Source organism: Euleptes europaea, chromosome 7, assembly GCF_029931775.1.
Source record: "Euleptes europaea isolate rEulEur1 chromosome 7, rEulEur1.hap1, whole genome shotgun sequence".
NCBI lineage: Eukaryota > Metazoa > Chordata > Lepidosauria > Squamata > Sphaerodactylidae > Euleptes > Euleptes europaea.
The window spans coordinates 39,795,967-39,823,496 of record NC_079318.1 but is presented as its reverse complement, the minus strand read 5'-3'; the positions used below and the strand labels follow the sequence as shown (position 1 = coordinate 39,823,496).

Sequence of the window (27,530 nt, the reverse complement as noted above, 5' to 3'; positions counted from 1 at the left end):
CATCCTGTTTTGTTTTATTTCCTAAAGTTGTCCTCTACCAAAGTGGGAAATAATAAATTAGGGTATCTGCCTGTAATCTGGGAGCTGAAGAAAGGGAAATGAAGCAGTGCAAAATCACAGCACAGCAATCTCGGAGCACTTCAAAGAGAGACCATGCTTGGAAAAAAGACATTGCAGAGTTGGGGACCCAACAGCTGGAACCCATCTGAGATTCTTGGGGCTACCTTAATACCCCAAAAGTGTACAGAGAGAAGGATAGAAGGAGAAATGCTAGTTCAAACCCCCTCCCCCTGTCTTAAGGTAATAAGATGCTTCTCGAAGCAGATTAGGTGAAAACCTGATTGGTTGATCAGTAAGATAACAAGGGGGGGGAGTTGGGGGTATTGGTTATTTCTTTGACAAAGTTTATGGCTCAACTGGAATAACAAGCTTAGTTATATGGCACCCCTTTGTTTGGGTCTGGCAAGGCAGTGGCTTGGTACTTAAAATGCAGAGGAAGGCAATAGTCTGGCTTTTTGATTGATTTTCTTTATGGGAACAGGATTATGAATTCAAGGATTTCCCCCCCTAAATGATCTAATCTTAAAGGTGAATGTAACTTTGTCTTAAATACAGGAGGTTACAACTACAAGAAGAAAAGAATTCCTAAGTGAACATGCCGCCCCTTTCTCCGCTTTCTTGACTGACCAGTTTGGTCGCCAGCACAACTACCTGAGGATCTCCCTCACCGAGAAATGTAACCTCAGATGTAAGTTTCTCTCTGCTTTGTGTAGAAACGTACTCGTAGGGTCCCAGGCTGTGGTTCCATGACAAACAATTACTGAGCACGTCTTTAAATGACAACGGCAACATGGCTTCCATTGAAACAACACTTTTGTGTGACTGGCTCTGTAGTGCAGTAATTAACACGGTCAAGCGGCAGTCCTGTTGGCTAGCTGGATTGTACGGTGAATTACCATTCTAGTGCTGAACGTCTCTGGCCTTTTGAATCGTGAAATGGAGATCTGTATGCGATGTGCAGTAAAGCAAAGAGCCTTATTTCGAATCCAGTCAATCCATGTGGGTGCCGCTACAATACGGAGCCCTGATTATACTGAAGTGTTTTTTTCTAGCGGTAGCTACAATCACTATGGTAACACTTATTTGGGGATAAAGGAGGTAAAGCAAGACTATGCCCATCTATTTCCTCTCATAGAAGCAACTCTATTCCAAGTAGAAGCAAAATAATTTGTTGTCACTGGCCAGGAAAATCGCCTAAATGAAAACATGGTTTTATTGTAATAACTATTTGCGGCAAAAGTAAACCTTGGCTGTTATCCACATGGGTATTTTGTTCCGCCAGAGCTGTTTCCAGGAACATCTACAAAAGAACTTTCAATTCATCCTGCTTCTGTATTCTTCCCCACAGTTAAGGCAACTTTGAATGCCATGAGGAGGGGAAGGTATACTATTTTGTGCAACATTAGCAACATTATGGGGGGAAATGCAGTTTGGACTCAGTGGCAAATGCCTCTGCATTCTGTGTGAACAGACTGCTGGACTTGATGGGCCTTGGTCTGATCCAGCAGGGCCTTTCTTATGTTCTTATTCCAGCAGCAAGGGCTACACAGAGAATCACATCCATGTGGAAGTTGATCTTATTTTGGAGTAAGTGGTGGATTTGGATTCTAACAAGAAATAAATAAAAACATGAATGTTTTCTGTTGTCGTATGTTTCAGGTCAGTATTGTATGCCAGAGGAAGGAGTCCAGCTGACTCCCAAGACTGAACTGTTGACCACACAGGAGATAATCACACTTGCCGGACTCTTTGTGAATGAAGGAGTGGACAAGATCCGACTGACCGGAGGGGAGCCTCTTATCCGGCCTGATGTGGTTGATATTATAGGTGTTGTCCTTATATGCTTTATATGTAATGTTTGTGAGGTTCTCTGGTGCACAAAGTTTAGAGTACTCCGCCATGCCATGGAAAAATTGTCACCCACGATGCTTTTGGCAGTTGCTGCACATCTGTAGATATGCTCTGCTTGCAAAAAGCGTTAGCCAGATATAGGAAGGACAGTCCTCCTGAGCACCATATTCCTTTTAGCTCTGCCCTAATAACAAGAATGTCAAGGCACTTCTCCTCTGAGGCTCGGGCATCTTGGAACTGTGGGTTATTGTCCACGCCCCTATCTGGGGAGGCAGGACCAAAAAGATTTCCTGCTGCCCCCTATTGGGACACTAACCCGCTGAACCTCAGTCTTTTGTCCTGCCTAGTGGGGAGAGCAGTGAGTTTCACAGCTCTGTGATTTAGGCTAGGTTTAGAGGCTTTTTTGTGTCTTTTCCCTTAATCCTTTCCTCAACCTTCCTTCCAATTACCTCCCCACCCTACCTGACTTACCCGGTGTCTTTTCCCCCGACCTTCCTGGTGTTGTCCTGAGTGTTGGGGCGAGAAGAAGAAGGGGAGAGAAAATGGCGGACGCCATTTTGAACAGAGAAGACGACCTTCTCTCGGAGAAGGACTACTCAGTGGGGCTGGTCCAATTCGCCCCGAACAACAGCGCACCGGCCAAGGGCGGCGAGAACTTATCCACCCTGGCGACGGAGGAGAGCGGAGAGCCGCAGGAGGCTCGCGGAGGCGCCTCTCAACCCAAGCAGAAAAAGGCGCGAAAAACGGCGCCGTCCCTTGCCGGCGCTAAACGCAGGAAGCGCGGCAGCGAGAAGTTCGCCGGCGCGGCGAGAGCCAGCGGGAAGGCCCCGACTGTCTACTCGCGGATCCAGCCCTCCTCAGCAGCAACTTCGCCCGCGACGTCAGATCCCGTGGCGACAGACGGTCTCCCGTCGGGAGGTGGTAACGTACCCCCCCCTTTTCGGAGCAAACAGAAAGACAGCCTGCAGCACCTATTCCCGCCTTTTCGCTGGGACCTATAGGGGGCCACTTTATGCCTATGCAGCAGGCTTCAGCCCATCAACCATTTTTTAACCCCTTTCCCACCTCAGGGGCGGCAACAGGGAGGTTTTTAACCTCAGATCAGACTAATGACATGGTTAATATAGCCTTACAGAGGCAGTGGCAAGCCTTCCAGGCTTTTCAAATGCGCTTGCCTCAGTCCTCTGGCGGGGTTTCAGGATCAGTTCCTACTTTAGTTCCCCAACCCCAAGCAGTGGGGGAGGAGGGCAGTTCATCCACCTCGGGGGGGCCATCCAGAGAGGAGACTTCCTCTTCATGGCCCACTAAGGCCGCCAGAAAGGCACAGTCACAGCCAATCTCTCAAACTGGCTCTGACTCCTCTAGCCATCAGGATACCATTACCACTGATCAGGAATCTTAAGGGGAAGAACGCGAGGAGGGGGAGTTCGACTCCGAGGACGAGACCCCCCATCCTGATGACCAACAGCCCAGGTTGTTCTCGGGAGAGGATTTTCAGGGCTTGTTGGCAAAGGCTATGATCGCCTTAGATCTTAATGAGGAACAACAGCCCTCAGAGGAACCGAAGTCAAAATTTAAAGAAGGAGTGAAGGAGTGCTTCCCCAGAAGGAGGACTCAAAGCAATCTGGTTCCTTTCCCAGAGTTCTTCATTAGGGCCCTCACGGATGAGTGGGATAACCCCTCCTCTAATAAGCAGGTCCCGGCCTACGTCAAAAAACATTATAGCCTGGCCCCTCACGCCATGCAGATGTTAAAGGTTCATGTAGTGGATGCTCCAGTGGCTGACCTTCAGACCCCTGGATTGATTCCCGAGGATGGGGTGGGATCCATCCGTGACCAGCTGGACAGGAAGACTGACCATTTGGCAAGAAAGGCTCACGAGGCATCGGCCCTAGCCATCCAGGCTAGCGCTACTACCTCCATCTTTGCGAGGGCTTCCTATTTATGGGTCAAAAAACTCCTACAATTGGTACCGCCCGACAATCGCAGGATAGTTGGGGGTTTGGAAAGAGTGCTTAGTGCCATCACTCTTATGGCAGATGCCTCTTTGGACACAATGTCCTTCACGGCTAGGGCCATGGCTTCTACCACATCCATTAGAAGGGCCCTGTGGCTAAGGGCCTGGCCGGCCGATTTCAGATCTAAAACCATTCTCATGTCCTACCCCATTAAAGGGGGTCGGCTTTTCGGAGAAAAAATGGACGGGATTTTGATTGAAACTAGGGATAAGAAGCACGTTCTCCCTAGGCAAATTCGGAAGGAGAATAGATCCTCTTCTTACCCGTCCTTTCGTTCTTCCAAGGTGTCTCCCAGATATCGGGCAGACTACAGAAAGGGCTCCTGGAACCAGAGTAACTCATGGAACCAGAGTAGATCCTTTCGAAAAGGGGGGAAGTTCCAGAGACAAGGCCCGACTAGGTCTGACAAAGGGGATAAGTTCCCCAAAAACAACAATTCACAATGACGCCTCACTGCTGGCAGTGGGGGGGAGACTTCAGGCTTTCAGTCACATATGGACCAGATCCAACCCGGATTCGTGGGTATCCCAAATAATATCTCAGGGATATCTCCTGGAGTTTTCTTCCCTGCCCTGGGATCGTTTCCTTTCTTCCCCCTTACCCCTAAAGAAAGAGAAGAGGGCCAGAACCGCCACAGCAATTCAACACCTTTTGCACATAGGAGCCTTGGAGAGGGTCCCCAACCAGGAGAGGGGGTTGGGGATCTACTCCATCTTCTTCACGGTTCCGAAGAAAAATGGGGACTGGAGGGCTATCCTCAATTTAAAGTATGTGAACCGGAGAATGAGGCGCAAACATTTCCGGATGGAAACGTTAAAATCCATCATAGAGTCCCTTCAGCCTCAGACTTTCATAACGGCGGTGGATTTGACGGAGGCCTACCTCCATATCCTTATCCATCCAGCCCATAGGAGGTTCCTTCGGTTCACCCATGGCATCAATCATTATCAATTCAGGGCCCTCCCCTTTGGGTTAGCCTCTGCCCCCCGGGTTTTCACAAAGACCCTGGTGACTGTTATGGCCACCCTCAGACAGGAGTCTATCCAGGTACATCCGTACCTGAACGACATCCTGATCTGTGCACAATCCAGGGAACAATCCTGGACCCATACCAACAGAGTAGTCCAGGTTCTTCAAGACCATGGATATTTAGTGAACTTTGAGAAAAGTTCCCTCAGCCCCGCACAATCTCTGGTACACCTGGGAGTGCGGATAGACTCTCGGAAAAATACTGTAACCTTGTCCCGAGAGAGAGTAGAAAAAATTGTCAGTCGGGCAGCTTCGGCCGCCAGTTCCAAATCAGCCAGGTTAATGTCCCTAGCGAAACTTTTAGGGCACATGATTTCGTGCATAGCAGTGGTGCCTTGGGCCAGGTTCCACTCCAGACAATTACAGTGGCTCCTTCGCCCATACCAAGGGGACATTGGGATAAAGAGGGACAGAATCATTCCCTTACCACTCAGTGTCCGCAAGAGCCTGCGGTGGTGGGCATCCAGGGAGAATTTAACCAAACCCACACAGTACCTGCACGAGGATCCTCTCCAGCTCTTTACGGACGCCAGTCTGGAAGGGTGGGGGGCCACCCTCAATGGACGAATGGCCCAAGGACGTTGGTCTGCTCAGGAGTCGACCCTTCACATCAACGTGCTGGAGCTAAGAGCTGTGAGACTGGCTCTTCTATTCTTCTCAGCGGACATTTGCAACCACCACGTCCTAGTCAGGACGGACAATACGACTACCAAGGCCCACCTGAACAAACAGGGGGGCACAAGATCATCGACGTTACATCAGGAAGCAGTCAAACTGTTCCGCTGGGCCCAGTTCAAGGTTCTATCAATACGAGCAGAACACATAAAGGGCGCTCTCAACGTGGAAGCCGACTGGCTGAGCAGGCGGCAAGTAAACGAAGGAGAGTGGTCCTTAGACCAGGACTCCTTTCGTCTCATCACTCAAAAATTTGGTCTTCCAGAGGTCGATTTGTTCGCCTCGTCAGACAATTCCAAACTCCCAAGATTCTTCTCAAGATTCTTCCACCCAGACGCAGAGAGAATTGACGCTCTTCTCAGTCCTTGGCCAAGGACTCTGTTGTACGCCTTCCCGCCTCTGCCAATCATTCCGAAGGTCCTTCGCAAGATCCAGATGGAAAAAGCCAATGTGCTTCTAGTGGCCCCGTTTTGGCCTCGCCGTCCATGGTTCGTCACTCTACAAAGACTAGCAGTTCAAGAACCATGGAAAATTCCAACTCAGTGGGGGACTCTACGCCAAGGTCCTCTAGTCCATCCAGACCCCCACTGGTTCTGCTTGACCGTCTGGCACTTGAGAGGATGAGCCTGGTCAAACTGGGTTACCCTACAGAGGTCGTAAACACCATTCTTGAGGCGCGCAGACCTGCAACCCGTCGCATATATTCCGCATCATGGAAAGCGTTTGTCAGATGGGCACGTAGAAAGAAGTTTGACCCTCTTCAACCAGGTGTTAACAACATCCTGGGGTTCTTACAGGAGGGAGTGAGACTACACCTGGCAGTTTCTACTCTTCGCAGACAGGTTGCGGCCATAGCAACAGTTGTTCCAATGGCGGATGGAGTGGCGTTATCCAAGCATCGGCATATCGTCTCCTTTCTGAAGGGAGTTTCCCAGACTCGACCTCCTACTGTTCACCGATTCCCTACCTGGAATCTTAACATCGTTCTTAAGGCCCTAACGAAGGAACCCTTCGAGCCCCTTCGGACAGCTCCTCTTAGGCTTCTTAGGATGAAAGTTCTATTCCTCGTAGCCATCACATCGGCTCGTCGAGTGTCAGAATTGCGAGCCCTGTCTATTCGCCAGGGACTTTGCATCTTTCATAGGGATAAGGTGGTATTAAGACCAGACCCTACCTTCATCCCCAAGGTTAACTCTCCTTTTCATCGCGGTCAGGATATTTCCTTACCATCGTTCTGTCCTAAACCATCTTGCCCAAAGGAACGATCTTGGCACTCTCTCGACCTACGTAGAGCTTTGCGCATCTTCATTGATAGAACATCAGACCTGAGAAAGACAGACTATTTGTTTATTAACATATCCAACCCTAACAAGGGTCTCAGAATGTCAGCGGCATCTATTAGTTATGCCTTAAAGTCAACAATAGCTGAGGCATACAAAGCCGCGGGGGCTCCTCTTCCACCGGGAATTACGGCTCATTCGCTTCGCAGTGCCTCTACAACGGCAGCGTTTGACAAGCAATCTCCTGTTGACGAAATTTGCTGCGCAGCCACGTGGTCAAGCGTGTCAACATTCGTCAAGCACTACAAGATTAGTACATGGTCATCTGCACAGGCGGCCTTTGGCCGCAGGGTCTTACAGCACGTAGTGGAAGAGAACGCATGACCCACCCTGATGGGAGCTCTTATAGGTCCCACAGTTCCAAGATGCCCGAGCCTCAGAGGAGAATGAAGCCTTGACTACTTACCGTGAGGGCTCCTTCTCTTCTGAGGCGAAGGGCATCTTGCCCACCCGGACGAAGAGTCAAGACAACGTGCTATCGACCATATCTCAGAAGACAGCTTCAGACCTAATGCCGGTCCCAATTCTTGTCTGTTTGTCAAGTTCCTTCCTGTGTTAATTGGTTAAGGTTACGTTTCATTCCGTTAGACCTCGTTTTATTCCTGTTTAAGAGCTAAGCAAGACTGTGACTGAGGTTCAGCGGGTTAGTGTCCCAATAGGGGGCAGCAGGAAATCTTTTTGGTCCTGCCTCCCCAGATAGGGGCGTGGACAATAACCCACAGTTCCAAGATGCCCTCCGCCTCAGAAGAGAAGGAGCCCTCACGGTAAGTAGTCAAGGCTCCATTCTCGTCCTTAATATGTTTTGAAGGCAGATATGTAGGAGAGCCCCGTGATGCAGAGTGGTAAGCTGCAGTACTGCAGTCCAAGCTCTTCTCACGGCCTGAGTTTGATCTCGACGGAAGTCAGTTTCAGGTAGCTGGCTCAAGGTTGACTCAGCCTTCCATCTGTCCAAGGTCAGTAAAATGAGTACCCATCTTTCTGTGGGTAAAGTGTAGATGGCTGGGGAAAGCACTGGCAAATCACCCCGTAAACATAGTCTGCCTAGTAAATGTTGGGATGTGATGTCACCCCATGGGTCAGTAATGACTCAGTGCTTGCTCAGGGGACTACCTTTACCTTTTATGTAAGCTTACATTTTATTTATTTATTTACTTATTTCATTTAAAGCATCTGTTAGTTGTCTTTCTCCCTTGTGGAACCCAAAGCCACTTACAATATAAATAAAACAATTATAAAAATAATAAAAACAATATGAATAAAAATAACTGTGCTAAAAACACATAAAACATCACAATTTTAGATAACAATTAGGACTGTCAATAGATAAAAAATCAGTCAAATGCAGTCCTAAATAAAACTGCCTCCTACATATCAACATTGAGGGAGCCAGGTGCACCTTTCTAGGAAGGTTGTTCCATGATTGTGGGGCTGCCACTGAAAATCCCCTGTCTCTCGTGCCCACTGGACAACATTCTTTGATTGGTGGAACAGTCAGGAGGGCCTTTCCCTGTGGTCTTAATTCCTGGGCAGGAACATACAGCAGAAGACAATCCTTCAATACCCCAGTCCCAAGCCATGTAGGGCTTTAAAGGACAAAACCAGCACCTAGAATTCATTCTGTAGCAGATCGGTAGCCAGTGTAATTGCTGTAGTATCGGGGTCATAAGGCATACCGTGACTATTTCACATACCTGAATACATGAGAAGAGTAGATCTCCCACAAGTCTTGTTTCCCATCAAAGTAATTAATACAAGAGCTTGTGCACAACTGTATTTTACCTCCTGTTGGATGCTGGGAAGTGGGCCATCAGATCTTCCCAGCACTCTTTTTAAAAGTAAATTATAGCTGCCAAGGACTTTGATTACGATGGGTGTCCAAGCTCAGGGAAATGAGGGGTGGGGCGTTAATCTGTTCAGTTTTGCCAACAAAATTGCCCCCTGTGCTCTGTTATCCCTGGAAGGAAATAACAGGTGACAAGAAGGTGTCATCCACCGCTGCAATTTAGTTCTAATAAATTCTGCAAATATCCAGTCATGGATCTTCCATTGTCTCATCTGGTTTGACCCATGATATCTGTATAGCGGGGGGAAATGCAACGTGTGAAACACAATCTGTGTTCTGCAGTACAGTGGCTGTCCACTTGTGTAGCTGCAGCATTTGTTCATGAAGGTGTTGTATCCTTTCCCCCTTCATAGACAGAAATGTCTGTGGAGATAAACGTCATTAGGACATGGACATTTTCCTCCAAGTGTGCAGGAGAGGAGATGAAACAATGGACGTTGTCTTTCCAGGGAAACGAGGCAGCAAAAATGGACATCTATAAGACACGTTTAAGAGCTTGGCCTACTACAGTAAGCACCTCAAAGTCTTACATGATGGTTCATGAAAGTACCAGGTTGGAAATGTGTGATGTAAGCAGGTGTCAGTTGTGTTCCAGCCTCCCTGGGTTTGTTGTTTTATTGTGTCATCCAAAACCTGTTTCTGTCTTATTCATCTAATTCTCTAGAATTAACAGCCAATCCTGAATGTGTTTAGTTGAAAATAATCCCCCTTTCCTCAGCGGATTTTACTAGCAGGTGAGTTCTGAAAAGGGATTTGTCATAACACTCCTTTTCTTGTTAATCCTGTGTTTTTTTCCAGTTCAGCTGCGAAAACTAGAAGGGTTGCAAACCATCGCCGTCACAAGCAACGGGATCAATCTGGCTCGACTGTTGCCCCGGCTGAAGGAGGCTGGCCTGAATGCCATTAACATTAGCTTGGACACATTGGTCCCAGCCAAATATGAATTCATTGTCCGTCGAAAAGGTACAATTGTTGCTTTGCTGGGATTTTTACAGTACTATTGGGTTTAGCGTTTTTATCTTTATATCCTTCACGGATGACAGTCTCACTTCCCAATGATGTGGAATGAGAAATGTGAAGGCCAATTTGGGAGTATGTACCCTTGACCCAGAGCTGCTGCTGATCTCTTCCATTCTCTTTCACAAGCAAGATTTCCTTTTAGTTGCAGCCAGTGCATGAAGATGAATGAACCTGGCTAAAACACAGGATTACTCGGTCTTTGTGGCCGAGTGATCCTTTGTTAGCAGTGTCAGCATGCGGCGCTAGGGGCACAAGGCACAGTTGGAACAGACAAAAATACGTTATAAAGGGCTGTAAAGAAAGGGGTAGGTGAGTTCTTTGACAGTGGGTGGCGCGGAACTTTGTGGCAGCCTGAAGATTTTCTGCGAGTGACAGGTTTTGACTCTTTAAAGGGATTTATGAGTAAAGAGTTTAGTTTGGCAAAGAGGGGGCAGGGGGCTGTTTCAGACAAATGGAGTAATATGGGGGTAGGAATAGCAACTGGAAGTCCCACAGAGCTCATAATAAATTCATACAAATGGAAGAATCCCCGAATAGGAAGAGATAATTAGGGTCTGAACGGTAGAAACCCTTAAATTGTAAGAAGTTAGAGAGGACAGGAAAGGTGGGATTGGGTCCTAGCAACTGGGGAGGGTAAAAAAAAAATTCAGCGAAAGCATTCTGGATTGAGAGGAGATAAGGCTGTTCAGTTTGTTTAAGGTGTAAACATCTCAACACCAATACCAGTTTTAGAACGAGTTTTAAGCCCTTCAGCAAAAATTTAAAGGTACCACTTGATAACATGTTGACACTTTATCCAGTTTATAATAAACTTTTGTCATTTGTATGAATTATTTTTGTTGGCAGCCAGAACAAATCTAGGTATAAGTCAGTTGACCTTTGCTGTTGTTGGCAGGCAAAAACCTTTTATTGATGTAATGAATGACTCCATTTATTAATAAAAGGTGAGAGCAACGTATTGGGCATCCTTTTAGAACCGGTATTACAGAGTACCTTTTCCAACTTACCACTGTAGGTATTGTATCCCAAGTTAAATGGCACATGTTGATATTGCTTGCCTAACAATACAGAACACATTTGCTGAGACCTGAGCATTTTGAACCCTGACCTGGATAGCCCCAAGCTAGCCCGATCTCGTCAGATCTCAGAAGCTAAGCAGGGTTGACCCTGGCAAGTATTTGGATGGGAGACCTTCGAGGAATACCAGTGTCGTGACGCGAAGGCAGGCAATGGCAAACCACCTCGGAAGTCTCTTGCTTTGAAAACACCCCAGCGGCCACCATAAGTCAGACGTGACTTGATGGCAAAAAAAAAAAAAAAAAAGCTGTTTGAAAACTTGATCCAGTTTCATTTCTTAACGATATCTGAAAGGTACCCCTGGGAATGTTAATGCATGAGTATCGCTCACTATTTGGCATGTTCTGAAGACCAAGCAAGATATTACATCCAACCTGTGGAAGCCAGTGCTATTTTAGAGCTGAACCCTGCCATTTAAAAAATTCTGCAAGGGATGGATCCTGATGTTACCCTACCCCCACAAACATGTGAACATCCATGCAGATTAACATTAAAAAAGCCTGCGTATTTGTGCAGGGCACAGTAAACCGGGATCTTTTACATAAAGAGGTAGCTGTGAGTATCAAGTCTTTGGTGGAAAAAGGATGACAGAGACCTGATTTAATAGGAATACAGAGTTTATTGAGGGATTTGGTACAATAGTGTGTGTATGGGGTGGGGGGGAGAACCTATCTAAGCAAATACTGGCAGTGCTAAACCAAGGCACAAACACATTCCTTATCCCAATTAATATAGCAACAATTTACAAATATTTAGCAGAGCTACTCCAATTTGGAGCAAGAGTTAATCTTTGAGTTAAAGGTGTGGAAAATGGGGAATAATGGTTTGGAAAATAGGGGGGAATAGATCAGAGGGAGAGCAAAGATTACCTGTCCTGTTCTGGGAAGAAATCAGATGGAAAAAGACGGATGCAGTGTGTTGGGAGTCTGTTTCAAGTTCTATTATCGTTGACAGGTCCCTCTTCACCACCAGTGGGAGGTGTTTGGGGCGGAGTCTGAGGAGGGGGGAGTTTGAGGAGGGGGGACTTCAATGCCATAGAGTCCAATTGTCAAAGCAGCCATTTTCTCCAGGTGAACTGATCTCTATCGTCTGGAGATCAGTTGTAATAGCAGGAGGTCTCCAGCTAATACCTGGAGATTGGCAACCTTAAGTTCCATAATGTCTAGTTTTGTCGTAAATGGTGTTCATATTGATGTAAATCTTTTTCTCCTTAGCAATGGCTGTTTACAGTCAAGAGAGAGATGATATTTTCGCAGTGGGGATAAGCAGCATGGAAGTGGGATTAATATTTCAAAATCACATGACCAACAAAGCTGAAACCAGACTTTTTAGAGCAATTTTGAAGTAATGCCTATCTGTAGCCACTAGAGGGCACAACAGTACCAGTTAAATCAAATGTGCTTAAAAAAAACAAAAACCCAGCCAATAGAAAAATAACTTTGATGGATTCAAGATGTTTGCACATTTTCCACTATGGTTATATTTAGTTGATTCTAAATATGGAATGCACTGTGTAGGCGAACCTTTGAATAGATGGAGAGACCTATCTTTTGATGATGGTCTATATTTGATCATGTTTTAAATCTCAGAAAATGTGTCATGTTCAAATATAAGTCAAGTAAAACTAATAATATTCCATCACTCCACAGAGTGCAATGTTCAAGGAAGTAAGTCTCCACATGTTGCCAGTATTTTTTTGGACAAAGGATCATAATCTGTTTAAATGGATAGACCTGGCTATCAAGTATAAGGGACTCCAAACTGCTTTGCTGCTCTAAAACTCTAACCCAAGAGCTTTGTAAATTTATACAAGCATCCGTTCTTGTGGAATGGCGTCTGGAAGCTGCTAAAATGTATTACCTTCCTAAAACCTTTGAGAAAGAGAGGCAGCAATTGTACAATTAGGGTTTCTAGTTTTGGGTTGGGAAACTTCTGGAGATTTGGGGGTGGAGCCTATGGAGAGGGGGTTGGGGAGGGGGGCTCAGCAGTGTATAGTGCCATACAGTCCACAAATTTCTTGACTTTTCCTCGATACAGGCGTGCTTTTTTGCTGGTGCGCCTAAATGCCTTACCATCTAGAGCAGGGGTTCAAACATAAGGCCCATCTTGTTAATTGTATTGACTCACTCTGTATAATCTACTTTGAGTCCAAGAGGGGGGGAAATGGACTATAAATAACATAAAGAACTAAAATAAATAAATACCACTTGCAAATCTTGATAAACTAAGATGAGCATTTATGGTTTTCACTACGGCCCCTTGAGAGCTCTTATCCGGCCCGCGAGCTAGCTGCCACCCCCTCCAGTCCCAATCTGGCCAAGTGATTTTTATGTCATATCCGGCCCTTGTAATAAATGAGTTCGACACCCCTGATCTAGAGTTTTGCAAGGGGGGGTGTCTCTTAAGATACCATACTTTGATAGAATATCCAACCGCTGTGCAGGTAGTGTAGACACTCTGTATCAAGTGACTTTTGAATGTAACCATTTTTGAGGCTAGAAATCTTTTAATATTTTTTCATTTGCTCCAAAATATAGATCATATGGATACATTACGACTAACCATCGTAGCCTCGGTTCTGAATAGTATACATGTATAATCAATTAAAATGGTTGAAATCTATTTGAAAAACCTTTTTAAAAGTCTGTTTTTTATCCTCCCAATGTCACGTGATTATTATTATTATTTTAGGATTCCACAAGGTAATGGAAGGGATCCACAAAGCCATTGAACTTGGATATGATCCTGTTAAGGTGAGAGTCCTTGCTTTCAGGCTCAGGTTATTAATCATAAATCAGTGCACAAAGCTTTTCTCGCCTCCTTTTCCTTGAAACTAAGCAGTATTTATGGAGTGGAAATAATGAGTGGCCTCTGATCATTTAAAAGTTTGAGTATTTGAAATACTGGAATGAAAAGGATTGATCTGGGGACAAGAGGGCTGTGCCTCTTTTAGCAGGGAGGAGCTGTCGCTCGGTCGAAGAGGACATAACTTGCAGAAGATCCCAAATGCAATCTTTGGCATCAACAGCAACTGCTAATCTGGTAGCGGGATTGGGAAAGACCTCTGCCTTGAGGAACCAGTATTAGTTGGGGTAGACAATATTGAGCCAGATGGGCCAACGATCTGGCCTAGAATAAGGCAGCCTCCTCTATAACTCTCGTTGTTCCCTGTGGTGTGTACATGTTGTACACTGGCTGCTTTTATGGCTTGGAGCAGGCTTTGTGCTTTCCCTTTTCCACCTCCAATTCAATGTCAGACTCAGTATTTGAGAACGTGTTTTAGGATAGCACATTTAAAAACGGTCTGCAACCAGTAGAACTCTATACAAGCATTTGCAGCATCTTACCAAACTTGAAGGTTTCCCCAGTAACTTTAATATTATTGTGGAGAGCGGTTTCAGCATTTAGACCTTGTTTTAGATTTCTGACCTTATGCTTGCAGTTGATACCATATGCTAGCTAAACATTGGAAGAAAAGAACTGGAAATGGTTTACTGGGAAATTGGCAAAATCAAGATTCTTATGGGCTGAATGTAGAATTGTCTTTAATGCTTGTCAGTGTGTACATTATTGGATTTTACGAATTCTTATTTTAGATCTCATATTTTAATTCTGTTTAAATAGATTTCTGTGATTTGTTTGTTAAGTTTTCTGTGCGTTGCTTGGATTACCATTCCTTAATCTAAAATGGAAAACAGATGTGAGTGTAATATCTCTATCCATTCTAGAATAAATTTCCCAACACCCAGCTTTAAAAAAAACACCCAGCTTTGCATGTGCTGTTAAAGATGTGAGTGTAATATCTCTATCCATTCTAGAATAAATTTCCCAACACCCAGCTTTAAAAAAAAAAAATCTTTCCAGAATGCTCATTTAAAAAAAAGTGTCCGTTTCGGTTATAACCCTGAGTCACATGGGTGGGAGGTGATGTATCCATGCTCCCCGTGTTTGCTTCAGGCAGCTGCTTTTCTCCCTTTCTAGGTGAATTGTGTGGTTATGAGAGGCCTCAATGAAGATGAACTGGTGGATTTTGTGGCTCTCACAGAGAAGCAGCCCCTGGATGTGCGCTTCATAGAGTACATGCCCTTTGACGGTGAGCAACTTCTAGCTGCGCTTGGCTTGAGGGAGTGACTGGTGCTAATGAGGGAAGTTTCTATTTCAACCTCCCAGAGTGTGGTGATGAAATTTTAATTTGCAGACCAGTAGCAGTTGTGACCTTTAACAAGTTTTGATTTGGAAAGGGATTATGCAAGTAGGAACCATTGGCATAGTTGGCGGCAGGGAAATGCTGTTTTGGAGCTCTGGGAAGTTCTGTCATAAAGAAAACAGAAACATGAAAATTACTGGAGATACTAGGGATTAACCTGGGGCCTTCTGCATGCAAAGCATGTACTCTAGTGATGAGCTGCAGCTCAACAGTTGATAATATTGTGGCCGTAATATTTTCCTCCCTTTTATTCTAGGCAATAAATGGAACTTCAAGAAAATGGTGAGCTACAAGGAGATGTTGGATACAATCAAGCAAAGATGGCCAGAGTTGGAAAAGCTGCCGTGTGAAGAAGCTTCTAGCACTGCCAAGGTGCTTAAACTCTTGGAATGCCTTTGCATGTGCTGTTAAAGTACAGGACCTGTGCCCGTGAGATTAGCTTGTACATCTGACAGTTCAAATAGTCATAACTGAAGGGTTATACTGTAAGATGGTAGTTGGAGGCCAGTCACAGTCTCCTAGATGGTGTTGAAGCATGCTGGCCCATTGAAATTAGGGCTGTTCAGATATGGCATTTTTTTCCTGCACAGTTCTAAAAATGTGTAGAACCATGCATACAAGATGTTCATAGTGTGTGGGGGGGAAACCGTTTGCGTTTTTCTTTTTGCTTGGAAGTCACTGGAATACATTTCTGTGTGAAGGAAGCCTTTATATTCAATTTATATGTGACAAAATTATTTCACTGGGAGAAACTTGGATGAAGAAAATTGTTTCAATCACCACTGTATACTGATTGTGTGTGTATTGTAGTATTCCATATTTTTGTGAGTAATTAACCATGCATTCCTGAGGGGGGGCGAATCCCCTTAGGAGGAGGCATGACCTCGCCACCAGTGTAAGCGCGTCTAATCACGGGACAAGACGCACTTACGCTGGTTGCGAGGGCAGTTCCGTCTGCAGCTGAGCACCGTGGAGCAGCGCCTCGCCCCCACGCCGGTGCAGTCTCCCCGTGGCGCAGACCACAGTGGAGACTTGTAGCGCCGGCATGGGGGGCATTCCCAGGGCAGGGGGCAGAGCTGCCATTAGACAGCTCCCTATTCCCTTTCGGCCTTGGCTGCCGGCGTCCAGGACGGCTTTTAGCCCTGTGTGTGTGTAAAGTGCCGTTAAGTCGCAGTCGACTTATGGCGACCCCTTTTTGGGGTTTTCATGGCAAGAGACTAACAGAGGTGGTTTGCCAGTGCCTTCCTCTGCACAGCAACCCTGGTATTCCTTGGTGGTCTCCCATCCAAATACTAACCAGGGCTGACCCTGCTTAGCTTCTGAAATCTGACGAGATCAGGCTAGCCTGGGCCATCCAGGTCAGTTTTAGTCCTAGTGAAAACAAAAAAAGCCTTTTAAAGGCTTTTTTCGTTCTGGCGGCATGCGGGAAACGGGTTAGGAGGAGGCGCGGCTGCCCCTCTTCCCCGCCGTCCCCGCACACCGGCAGCTCAGGAATGGACTGTAAGCAATTAAGCCAGCATTAAGTTCAGTTAAACCAGATACAACTAAAAAGGAAGGGATAGACAGAGAAACAGAAATCATAATGTGGCTGTAGCACCTTCATTGCTTCAAAACTTTCATTTAGTAACTGTGGACCTTAAAGCACTTCATTATTATACAGAGTGACTCTGCAGGTATGAATCTTGATGCCTGCACATGTGGTATGTAGATTCAGGGAGTCCATGGCTAATTGTGGCTTGCTGGTGCTTTCACATATGCCAGAACCTGCACACATGAACCTCACATGGGTTGTCTGCTGTTTTCAGCACAACTACTTTCTGTGTAAGTAATTTGAAGTAGCTTTTGATCTGAGTACATTTTTTGTCAAATAACTGCCAGAACAGCTGCTCTGTAGTCTTCTTATTGCCCATCTCTTTGAGCACAAGCAGACTTCATGGGGAAATGAGAAGATGTACGTTTTCGCTCAAATCTGAGTACATTTTTACTCGGATGCGGCCAGAACAGCTGCTCCGTTGTCTTCCCATTGTCCACGTCTTTGAGCACAACCAGACTTTACGGGGAAACGAGAAGATGTAATTCTGGAGGTCACTCTTCATAATGTGCTCCCACATAGTGAAAAAGGGACACAATCACAGAGAAAGAACCATATGAGCAGGCATGTAAAGCAAGTGGATTTCCATCTGTGACCTTTTCCTTTTAAAAAAATTGCCCTTTCAGCTTAATTTTATTATTTATATGTTATTTATAACTTATAAAAATAAAATTCAACCTGGAGGTATGGCATTGGTTGCTAAAGTGCTGCTTTGTGGGCACAACTGCAGTTCCTGCAACAGAACAGCATGTAAGAGCCCTGCGTCCTGTTTCACACAGAAGCCAACCAGTTGCTATGGAGAGCCAACAGCAAGGCATGAAGGCCAAGGCCTTCCCTCCTAGCACCGGCATTGCAAGGTTTATTGCCTCTGAATGTGGAGGGTCGCTTTTGTTTGCAGAGTGGAAGGTGGCTCGACTCTCACTGAAGCGTTCCCAGTAATGTACTCCAACTGCTGCATCTGCTTTCTTTCACACTCCCTGCCTCACCAGGCGTACAGGGTGCCAAATTTTCAGGGACAAGTCAGCTTCATCACCTCAATGTCGGAGCACTTCTGTGGATCCTGTAATCGTCTGAGGATCACGGCTGATGGCAACTTGAAGGTAGTAGTATCCTGTTGCTTCCAGATTCATCTGCTACAGTTAAATGCCTGCTAATATTTGATTACGTCAACTCTTATCAAGCACGCTCAAAGATGGAATTGCATCCAAAACCAATCCAGGAGTCATCTGAGGGACGCTTCCTCAGCATAAGCAGTAAATCAAGCGACCGTCCCTCTCGCGTCCTACTGTAATCCCGTTTTGTTCCCTTAAGGAACAACTGCCCTTTTTTTGCTCTTTTTTGCCTAGTTCTTTCTTTCTGGAAAACTTTGCCTGCCTTTCCGTAGTCTCTGGTTTCATAACGTAGCATACTTGAGCTGTAAAACTAATTGGTAAGAAGCCGAAGATTAAATACACTGTTTAGCTTTTTATGTTATCTTAAATTGGCAACAGGCAAGCTGTTCCCAGTCATGCGGCCGGGGACTGTGGAAGCTGGGCTTCTGCTCCACGATTTATCCAGTTTCTCTGCATAGCTCTGGGTGATCCGTCAATTCAAACATGTGTTGCACAGACTGAAAGCTGCTGGGAGTGGCGGAGGGAAGGATGATCAACGCTTCCTGCCACGTTAAAACTGTTGTATATTTAAAATTAGTTTTCAGTTAAATGCTGGCACTGACATTCCTCCACTCAGCAACGACAGCAACTGTCTTGCTAATGTTTGCTGACATCAAGTTGGAGTGAGTTCAACAGCTTAAGCTGATTACTGAACTAAATGGTAGCACTAGGGAATGTGCAAAGCAGGTTTTTTTTAGATGCACTAGCTATCTGTAAGACACTTGGTAAATTGAACTTGCATTACATGGCAGTTGCCACATGGTGATTGTTCATGCTCCCCAAGAACAGCAGCTGCCAGTGAGAAGAAAAGCTTTCACACGACCAGATCAGTGCTACGCAAATTGGTTGTTCAAAAACCACCTGAATCCAATGGTTACACATGAACACATGAAGCTGCCTTATACTGAACCAGACCCTTGGTCCATCAAAGTCAGTATTGTCTACTCAGACCGGCAGGGTCTCAGGCAGAGGTCTTTCATATCACCTTGCCTTTAACTGGAGATGCCGGGGATTGAACTTGGGACCTTCTGCATGCCAAGCAGATGCTCACTGAGCCACAGCCCCTCCCTTAGTTACCGTATATACTCGGGTATAAGCCGACCCGAGTATAAGCCGACCCCCCAAATTTGAGGCCAGAAAAGGGAATTTCTTATTGACCCGCGTATAAGCCGAGGGTCAATAAGAAATTCCCTTTACCGGCAATGCTGCGCTCTAAAATGGCGGCCGCCATTTTAGAGCGCAGGGCCCCTGCCCCAGGTCGCCCTCCCGCCGGCCTCCCGGGCCCTCCCGACCCACCCCAACCCACCCCGACCCCAGTGCCATCCAAGGGGGGGAGGGGGAAGAGCCCCTGAACCCCCTACTTACCGGGAGAGGCGGCAAATCGACGGCGGTGGCGCGGCCTTCCTGGGCCGGCAGGAGGCCCCTCCAGGCCGCTGCTGGCCAGAGGAAGGCGCCCGGGCGCGTGGGCGGCGGCGGCGCGGCCGACAAGGACCTCCTGCCGGCGCAGGAAGGCCCCTGCCGGCCAGAGGAAGGCGGCCAGGCGCATGACCAGCGGCGGCGCGGCCAGCAAGGACCTCCTGCCGGCGCAGGAAGGCCGCTGCCGGGCAGAGGAAGGCGCATGGGCGGCGGCGGCGCGGCCAGCAGGGACCTCCTGCCGGCCCAGGAAGGCCCCTGCCGGCCAAAGGAAGGCACCTGGGCCCGGCGGAGGCGGCGGCGGTAAGTTTCCTCCTCCCCCCTCTACCGTATTGACCCGCGTATAAGCCGAGTTCGGCTTTTTCAGCCCTTTTTTTGGGCTGAAAAACTCGGCTTATACGCGAGTATATATGGTACTCAAAGGACACTAATGCCACTTATTTACCATTGGTCCACCTCACTTGGTATGTCCTTTGACTGGAAGTGGCTCCTCTAAGGTCTCAGGCAGAAAAAGGTCTTTCCTAACAGCTGCAACCTACAATCCTTTAGCCAGGGATTGAGCTTGGGACCTTCCACATGCAAGGACCGCAGCCCCTACCTAGCATCCAGGCAAACGCTATTACTCTCTTCTGTCTGATCCCTTCTTTTGTGTGTGTTCTTAGGTGTGCCTTTTTGGAAATTCAGAAGTGTCCTTGCGGGATTACCTGCGATCCAGTGCCACAAAAGAAGAATTGGTTCAAATCATTGGTGCAGCTGTGGGCAGGAAAAAGAAACAGCACGCTGGTATGGTTTGTTTTGGCCCTGCTCCATGCATTAAGGTCTGAATTCTATCCATCGTGTAAGAGCCAACTTGGACATCAGTGCAGTGCCCTGTTCTGTAATAGAATGCAAGCTATATATAGGGATCCCCAGAAAGAGATACTATACGACAGTATAAAAGGTCCCCCTTCATGTTGGATATATTATGTACTTGTTGTGAATGGCATCTGGTCATTTTGTATGACCATCCTTTCTTTTGGTCCCATGTGGGACTAAAATACTTTCATGTTGCTAGGTATCCAAATCATTGGTGCAGCTGTGGGCAGGAAAAAAGAAACAATATGCTGGTCCCAGGTGGGACCTCCAAGATTCCTAGCAACATGAAAATATTTTGTCCTGACAACTGTGAGGTTTAATTTTGGTCAGGTATTGGGGCTTATGAGTGTTTCCATCATTTCAATTTCATTTTTTTAACCCCAGCAAGTGGTAAATACTTTAGACTTTTATTCTTCCGCTGTATTGAATCATTGTTTTAAATCTGGAACTTTGTTAATGCTGAATTTCCAGATTTTTTCAAAAAAAAAATTCAGGTTTAATAAACCCGAACCTGAAAAATGCTGGGGGGAAATTGGTGCACACTCCTACTATTTCCATTTACAGTAGAATACTTAGATGACTACAACTCTCTGCGAGTCTGTAATTCTTGCCTATTCATTACTTGATTCCCAGGTATGTTCAACATTTCTCAGATGAAGAACAGACCAATGATCCTCATCGGTGGGTGACCAGTGAGTACGTAATAAACCATGCTGTTCTCCTGTCTCTTGGAAAGGAATTCAGGCTAACTCATGCAAAACTGTGAATGTGCTGCCAATATAGATGAAGCAAATTTGAATTTCTAGACGAGAGATACAGAATCTTAAAAAATAAATAAATAAAAAGCAAGCCAAACCAAGCAGAAAATACATTATTTGGCAACAGTCTCAGAATGTGTTTGATTGTAAACACCTTTGCTGTGTGTATAACTTGCTTATCAACTTCATGGAAGCTTGCTCTTTCTCCTTGAAATATCTGAGCAGCTTAAAATGAACACGTCCTTCGTTCTCTGTCTCAAATCATTTTAAAACCCAGTATACGTGGTAGGGATTGAGAGCTTGGGACACAGGAACAAATGCACTGCTGTTCCTTCCGTGGCATATAAGAACTGTCTGGTAATTGAGGCCCGATTCTGTTGGCACTCTGAGATTGTGTGGGATTGGGGAGGGGGGAAATTTAATTGAATGAGACTTTCTGGGGCGAAAAAAGGAAGCTAGATGCAAAGATAGGGTCCCTCCAGCTGCTTTTGGAATGGCAGGCTGTCTTCCTGTAACCTCTTGCATAGCTAGGAGCTGGATCTGGTCTGACGGGCGTGCATTTTGCATTATGGGAACAGCTAACCACTGGCATCCTCTGTCCAAACACTGTGGGCTCTGTGACCAGAGCTGGGGCAGGAGCCAGCTTTATTTTGACACGCAGGCCAGCACACCCGTACGGAGAGCAGCTCGAGAGGCTTCCTAATTTGGGCTTCAGGCTTTATTGCACAACGAAGCCAGCTAGCGTGTGAACAGGCAGATGGAAGTGGGTGGGAAACACACGGTGGGGTGTGTGTGAGGGAACGTAGCCTCCACTGCACACCAATTAAATGCCATGCAGAGAATTAATTGGAACATATTGCTTTAGCCAGATCCTTTTAAATATAGTCTGATCTTAGTGCTTGCTTTTAAGCCCCGTCTTTTTCCCCCCCTTGACCTGTTCTTTCTCATAGGTTAACTCGCACTGTAGGGTGTTCGGCAAGTTTAAAAAGATCTTTTCCTCCTCTTCTTCAAATAATCCCTTCTAGAACCATCAACTTTTTTTTTCAAGATATGTTATTAGCATTTTCAGAAAAAATAGATAACAAACGTATACATACACTTCCATCCATACAGTTTACCCTTACTTCTGGGGTCAATATATATCTTAAACATTACTCTAAGTACACCAAGGGAATATCATAATAATAATCTATAATGGTTAACAGGTATTCTACTTTGAATTAACAGTTATTTCTTTTATCTATGTTTATACCATGAATTTATCTTAATCTATATATTATTCAAAACATCTTATTGTATTCTGTCTCTATTATATATCAGCAAAACTTTCCAATTAGCATATTCAAAAAAGCTCTCCCATTTCTTCTGTATATCTTCAATCAATCTTCCTTTCAGCATATTAGTTAATCTGTCCATCACCGCAAATTCTTCCATTTTTGTTGCCACTTTCAGAACCATCAACTTTTTATTACTTTAACCTAACTTTGATTTTTATTCAGAGCTGATATTATGTCAAAATAAAATTTGATTGATTGTTTGGCAAGTTAAAAAAAAAAAGCAGCTGAAAGTTCCACAGGAGATACTCCAACTGTGTACAGAAGATAAGGCAAATGGTTCTTTGAGCTAGCAGTGCTGGACTGTAGAAAAAGGATGCCCTATTCTGAAACTCTCACTTTGCTGTAACCCTTCCTCTGCCTGTGTTCAAACAGGTAGTCATGGGGGGCATCTTTTCCTGCCCCTCTGCGTCTCATGCCCAGTAAATCATACTAGTACTTTGTTGTTGTTTTCTTACCTTCCATGGCCAACAGTCTCACTGCCTTCTCTCTAAGTGTTGAGTTGTGAGATTCAACCCCCTCTGTTCTGAGCATCAGGAGTTGTGGGAAAACCTACCCGACAGCCCTAGCAATAGCACAAACCTAAAGCATACATTTCCCAATAAGTGCATTACGTAGCGGAGACTCCAGGTTACGGGGTGGGGGTGAGGGGCTTGCATGCTAACCTGAGAAGAAATTTGTTAGGACAAAGTTCTGAGAGCCAGCGTAATGTAGTGGTTAAGAGCGGTGGTTTGGAGCGGTGGACTCTGATCTGGAGAACCGGGATTGATTCCCCACTCTTCCGCATGAGTGGTGGACGCTAATCTGGTGAACTGGATTTGCTTCCCCACTCCTACACACAAAGCCAGCTGGGTGACCTTGGGTGAATCACTCTCTCTCTCAGCCCCACCTACCTCGCAGGGTGTCTGTTGTGGGGAGGCGAAGGGAAGGTGATTGTAAGCCGGATTGAGTCCTTAAGTGGTAGAGAAAGGTGCCATATAAAAACTAACTCTTCTTCTTCCTCCTCTTCATCCATGGTGGCAATTGTCTGATCCGCTTGTTATGTTTTGTTTTTGGAATATCTTATATCCCACATGTTTCTTGTGTTTTAAGGTGACTTACAGTTCCAAACATTGAAAGCATACAAAATGCCATAAAACCCCATTAATAGCCCCCGTGCCTGTGGCTCGCCATTTAAAGCAGGCTTGTCCAAACTGCGGCCCCTGGGCCGCATGTGGCCCAGGACGGCTATGAATGCGGCCCGACACAAAATCGTAAACTTACTTAAAACGTTATGAATCAGCTATCGTTAGTGTATTTTATGTGTGGCCCAAGTTAGTGAATTACATGTGCGGCCTAAGACAATTCTTCTTCTTCCAATGTGGCCCAGGGAAGCCAAAAGATTGGACACCCCTGTTTTAAAGCAAATAAAGCAGCCTTACAGTGCCCCTTACACACCCTCAAGGAGCACATTCTGCCAGGTGGGAACCAGTACAGAGAAGATTTAAGTCCCAGTAGATGGCCCAGGCTAGCCTGATCTCATCAGATCTCAGAAGCTAAGCAGGGTCGGCCCTGGTTAGTATTTGGATGGGAGACCATGGTTGCTGTACAGAGGAAGGCTCTGGAAAACCACCTCTGTTAGTCTCTTGCCATGAAAACCCCAAAAAGGGGTCGCTATAAGTCGGCTGCGACTTGACGGCACTTCACACACACACACAGATACCAAGTGAGTCTCCTTAAGCTGGAAAACAACCAGAAGGCAGAAACAAGGAGACTGTCATTGTAAGCAGAGGGTGTTGAACTAGGCCCCTGGAAATTGTATTTATGAGACCCAGCGTGGTGTGGTGGTTAAGAGCGGTGGACTCCAGTCTGGAGAACAGGGTTTGATTCCCCACTCCTCCATGTGAAGCCTGCTGGGTGACTGTGGGCCAGTCACGGTTCTCTCAGAACTCTCTCAGTCCCACCTGCCTCATGAGGTGCCTGTTGTGCAAAGAGGAAGGGAATGTGATTGTCAACCACTTCAAGACTCCTTTAAAGGTAGAGAAAAGTGGGGTATAAAAACCGAAACTTCTTCAGTTCATTAAGGTGACCCTGAATGCGGCACCTCAGTAGACGGAGGTTGTTTCACCATAGAGAAGGAACCTCTTGGTGTACAAAGGGCATCTGGTCTATTGATCATTTGGGTACTTCATTGATTTTTTTCATGAAACCACGGAGTGGACGTAGTTCTGAGACTGAGGCACAAATTGCTTCTTGAGCACACTTTTCCTGAGTACCAAGTGGTAGGATACTCCAAGTAGGAATTTAGGCATGTTGAAATGGCCCATGAAAAGGCAAGGGATTATTTTTCCTGTGCTGTGCTTGCACTAGATGCAGGAAGACAGCTGCACAGACTACCTACACATTAAGAGAGATTTTGGCCACTGCTTTCCCGCTTTTGCTTTTTCCTCTCCTGCTCATAAAGAGAACTGCTTCCATTATGTTTAGCAGGCTTCATTGGAGTCAGTTTTTGGCACTGGGCTCTAGAGTTGACACAGCCGAGGGATTAACGAGAAGGCAAGAGAGGGCCGGTGGACCTGGAACATAAGGTGGCACAGTGCCCGGGTAGAGCAGAAGTGACTTGTGCCATTGAGGGAATCTGAGCTGTCCGCAGCAAAAGCTCCAAGCGCGGTGCGCCTGTTGTTAGCGCCCCAAGAGCTGGCAAGAGCAAGTGGCTCTTCCACGGCCGCTCGAAGCTCTTCCCGGGGCCTCCTTGTGTGAAGCAGCAGCCAAAGTTTTGTTCAGAAGGTCAAGGTATGACGTGCTGCAAGGGGCACGCAGGCAGTTAGCAGTTAATTGATTTATTTCTAATTTTCTGCTATGAAAGAGGGAAGCGGACTGTGAGATGTTCCTCTCCCATGCTTTGGTTTATATTTAGAATGGAAGAGGAAAGGGATCAGCCTTATAAGTGACCTCTCTGTGGGCCACAATATAGAGCCTAGTGGAGCTCTTCAGTTTTGCATCTGAAGTTTACCTGCTTGTCCCTATCTAATTCTCACTAGTCTCACATGAGTAAGGCCTTTCTACTAATCTAGGTTCCCAGTTAGAATAAAGAAAGTAGATGGCAAAAGGAATGGCTACCACTTCAGGGTGCTGACCATAATTAAGTCTATAACACTTGTCAAGTTTATTAATACGGTCGACTGACCAATCACATGCCAACACATCAAAATTTCCAGACACAATAGTTTTGCACCGCAGAATCACAGACTGCCCGTACATATAAAGGTGTAAGGTCAATAAAAGCAACCCCTGGTTAAAATGATCATATTAAAATTGATAAAATTGTAAAATATTCTAACAATCATTCTCTAATAAAGTTCTGCGTATTTTAATAGCAACAGTGCAGAACTTGGCAGTTTGGAGCGTAAGCTGAGGGTCTTCTCCTAATAGGAGCTTCTTTGCCCAAAGCACAACTGACGCTTCAGGGAATTTACCAAGTGTGTGTGTGGGGGGGGGGGGGGAATAAGCTTTGATGTAACTTCGTGGTAGAATGGGCAACATATCAGTGCATGTTCGATGGTTTCAATGTCCCCTGTTCCACACGGACATAACCTCTCTGATCTAGGGTTCTTCTTATATTTCCCTTCTAAAACCCTCAATGGTAGGGCCTGGCATCTGGCAAGGGTAAGGCCTTCCTATAGTTAATAGACTCAAGATGATAAAAATAAGCCACTGGTGAGACTAATTACCTAGATTTATCAGGTACTAGGAAAAATGGTGATTTTCCAAGGTCTGTCTGGCGTTCATATAACTCTTGTCTCGTTTTGCTTATGAGCACTTGAAGAGTTTTCATGCTGTATTAGTAGCTTTTGACATTTTAAATACTGAAAGTCTGTCCTGTGTTTGTTGTTCTTTTCCTAGAATCAGCATCGAGGTCATTCCCACTGCTCCAAGATACCCTACAGGACCGAGGAACTTTAAGTGGTGGGGGCCGCAGACTTGGCCACTGGCTGACTCCAAGAGCCAGTTTATCCAAGCCGATGGGGAAAACATTCGAGAAAAATGTGTTTACAGGACCTCATGCCTTGCCAAGATCTCACACAGCACGACAGCTTGTAGCAGGAATTCTGCAAGCTGAGCTGAGTAGCAGTTGCATTCTCCAAAAGAACCTGAGTTTGGACACCAAGTGCCTTAGGACAGCAGCGTCTCCCTCCAAGCAGAAATCCCACAAGATTTGGGCCATCCACTCCAGTGTGAGAAACCAGCCGGAAGAGAAGGGCTCAAGATCTCTGTCCACTGCCAAGTTACTCGGTGCCTCAGACTGCCTAACACACATTGACCAGGAGGGCCGAGCTGCCATGGTGGATGTGGGCAGGAAGGTGGACTCTGAAAGGACCGCGGTGGCCAGTGCCGTGGTCCGCCTGGGTGAGAAGGTGTTTGAACTGGTGCGGCAGAACCAGATGAAGAAAGGGGACGTGCTGGCGGTTGCCCAGATTGCGGGGATTCAGGGGGCCAAATTGACCAGTCAGCTGATCCCGCTTTGCCACAACATCCCACTGAATCTGGTGGACGTTTCTCTGAGTCTAGACAAGAGCAGGCACGCGGTGGTGATCCGGGCTCTGTGCCGCACTTACGGAAAAACAGGCGTCGAGATGGAAGCCTTGACAGCTGCCAGCCTGGCTGCTTTGACTGTGTACGATATGTGCAAAGCGGTCACTTGTGACATGGTCATTGAAGAGGTGAAACTGCTCAGCAAGGAAGGAGGGCAGAGAGGAAACTTCCAGCGAGGCTAGCAGGTGTCTGCAGCTTCTCAACCGAGAGATCTTCCTTGGCATCCAAGGCTTCCTCTGCACATACTAGGGTTCAGGGTTTCAACAATCACAATTTGAACTGCCAGTCACTTGAATCAATATCCACTTAAACCACTTGTCTTCCTTGTATAGATAGGCTGGGATCTTGTTGGTTGCCCGCCTTCTTCCCATAAAGATTGCTGGTAAGGAGGACAAGATTATTGAGGTCTCACCTTGCTAAGGTGTTCAGGGCTTGTGGAACTTGTCGAGGAGTAGCCAGGCTGAGCATCTCAACTATTGCCCTTGTACAAGGTTACAATCTTACATTCGTGCAGTGGCCCATCGCTCTTCATCAGCACTGAAATCACGTGTACAGCAGAATTGCAATTAGAATCCATTGCTCAAGGGTTGGCTGATACAGATCTAAGAATTCAGACTGGAACAAAAATAGTGGAAGTTTGGATCCTTAACCAACTAAGCCGTTATTTTAACGCTTAGCTTAGGCCCAAGATGACAAAATACAAAGTAGGAGCTATGTGAGTGTTTCCTAGACCACT

At 46.1% G+C, this 27,530-nt stretch overlaps 1 protein-coding gene across 2 annotated transcripts; it reads left to right on the top strand.

The window, feature by feature from the left end:
• The first annotated feature begins 618 nt into the window (after nucleotides 1-618).
• MOCS1 (molybdenum cofactor synthesis 1) lies at nucleotides 619-26,980 on the top strand. 2 transcript variants are annotated; one of them, XM_056852688.1, is made up of 10 exons: nucleotides 619-748; nucleotides 1,720-1,887; nucleotides 9,615-9,779; nucleotides 13,605-13,666; nucleotides 14,895-15,006; nucleotides 15,377-15,492; nucleotides 17,701-17,811; nucleotides 19,938-20,058; nucleotides 20,764-20,811; nucleotides 26,105-26,980. In XM_056852688.1, the coding sequence occupies exons 2-10, from the start codon at nucleotides 1,731-1,733 to the stop codon at nucleotides 26,974-26,976; spliced, it is 1,764 nt and encodes a 587-aa protein (XP_056708666.1). In that variant the 5' UTR covers nucleotides 619-748; nucleotides 1,720-1,730; the 3' UTR covers nucleotides 26,977-26,980. The 2 variants fall into 2 exon arrangements, with proteins under 2 accessions (XP_056708666.1, XP_056708667.1); XM_056852689.1 differs by having other exon boundaries at nucleotides 20,764-20,826; nucleotides 26,105-26,164.
• The last annotated feature ends 550 nt before the right edge of the window (nucleotides 26,981-27,530 follow it).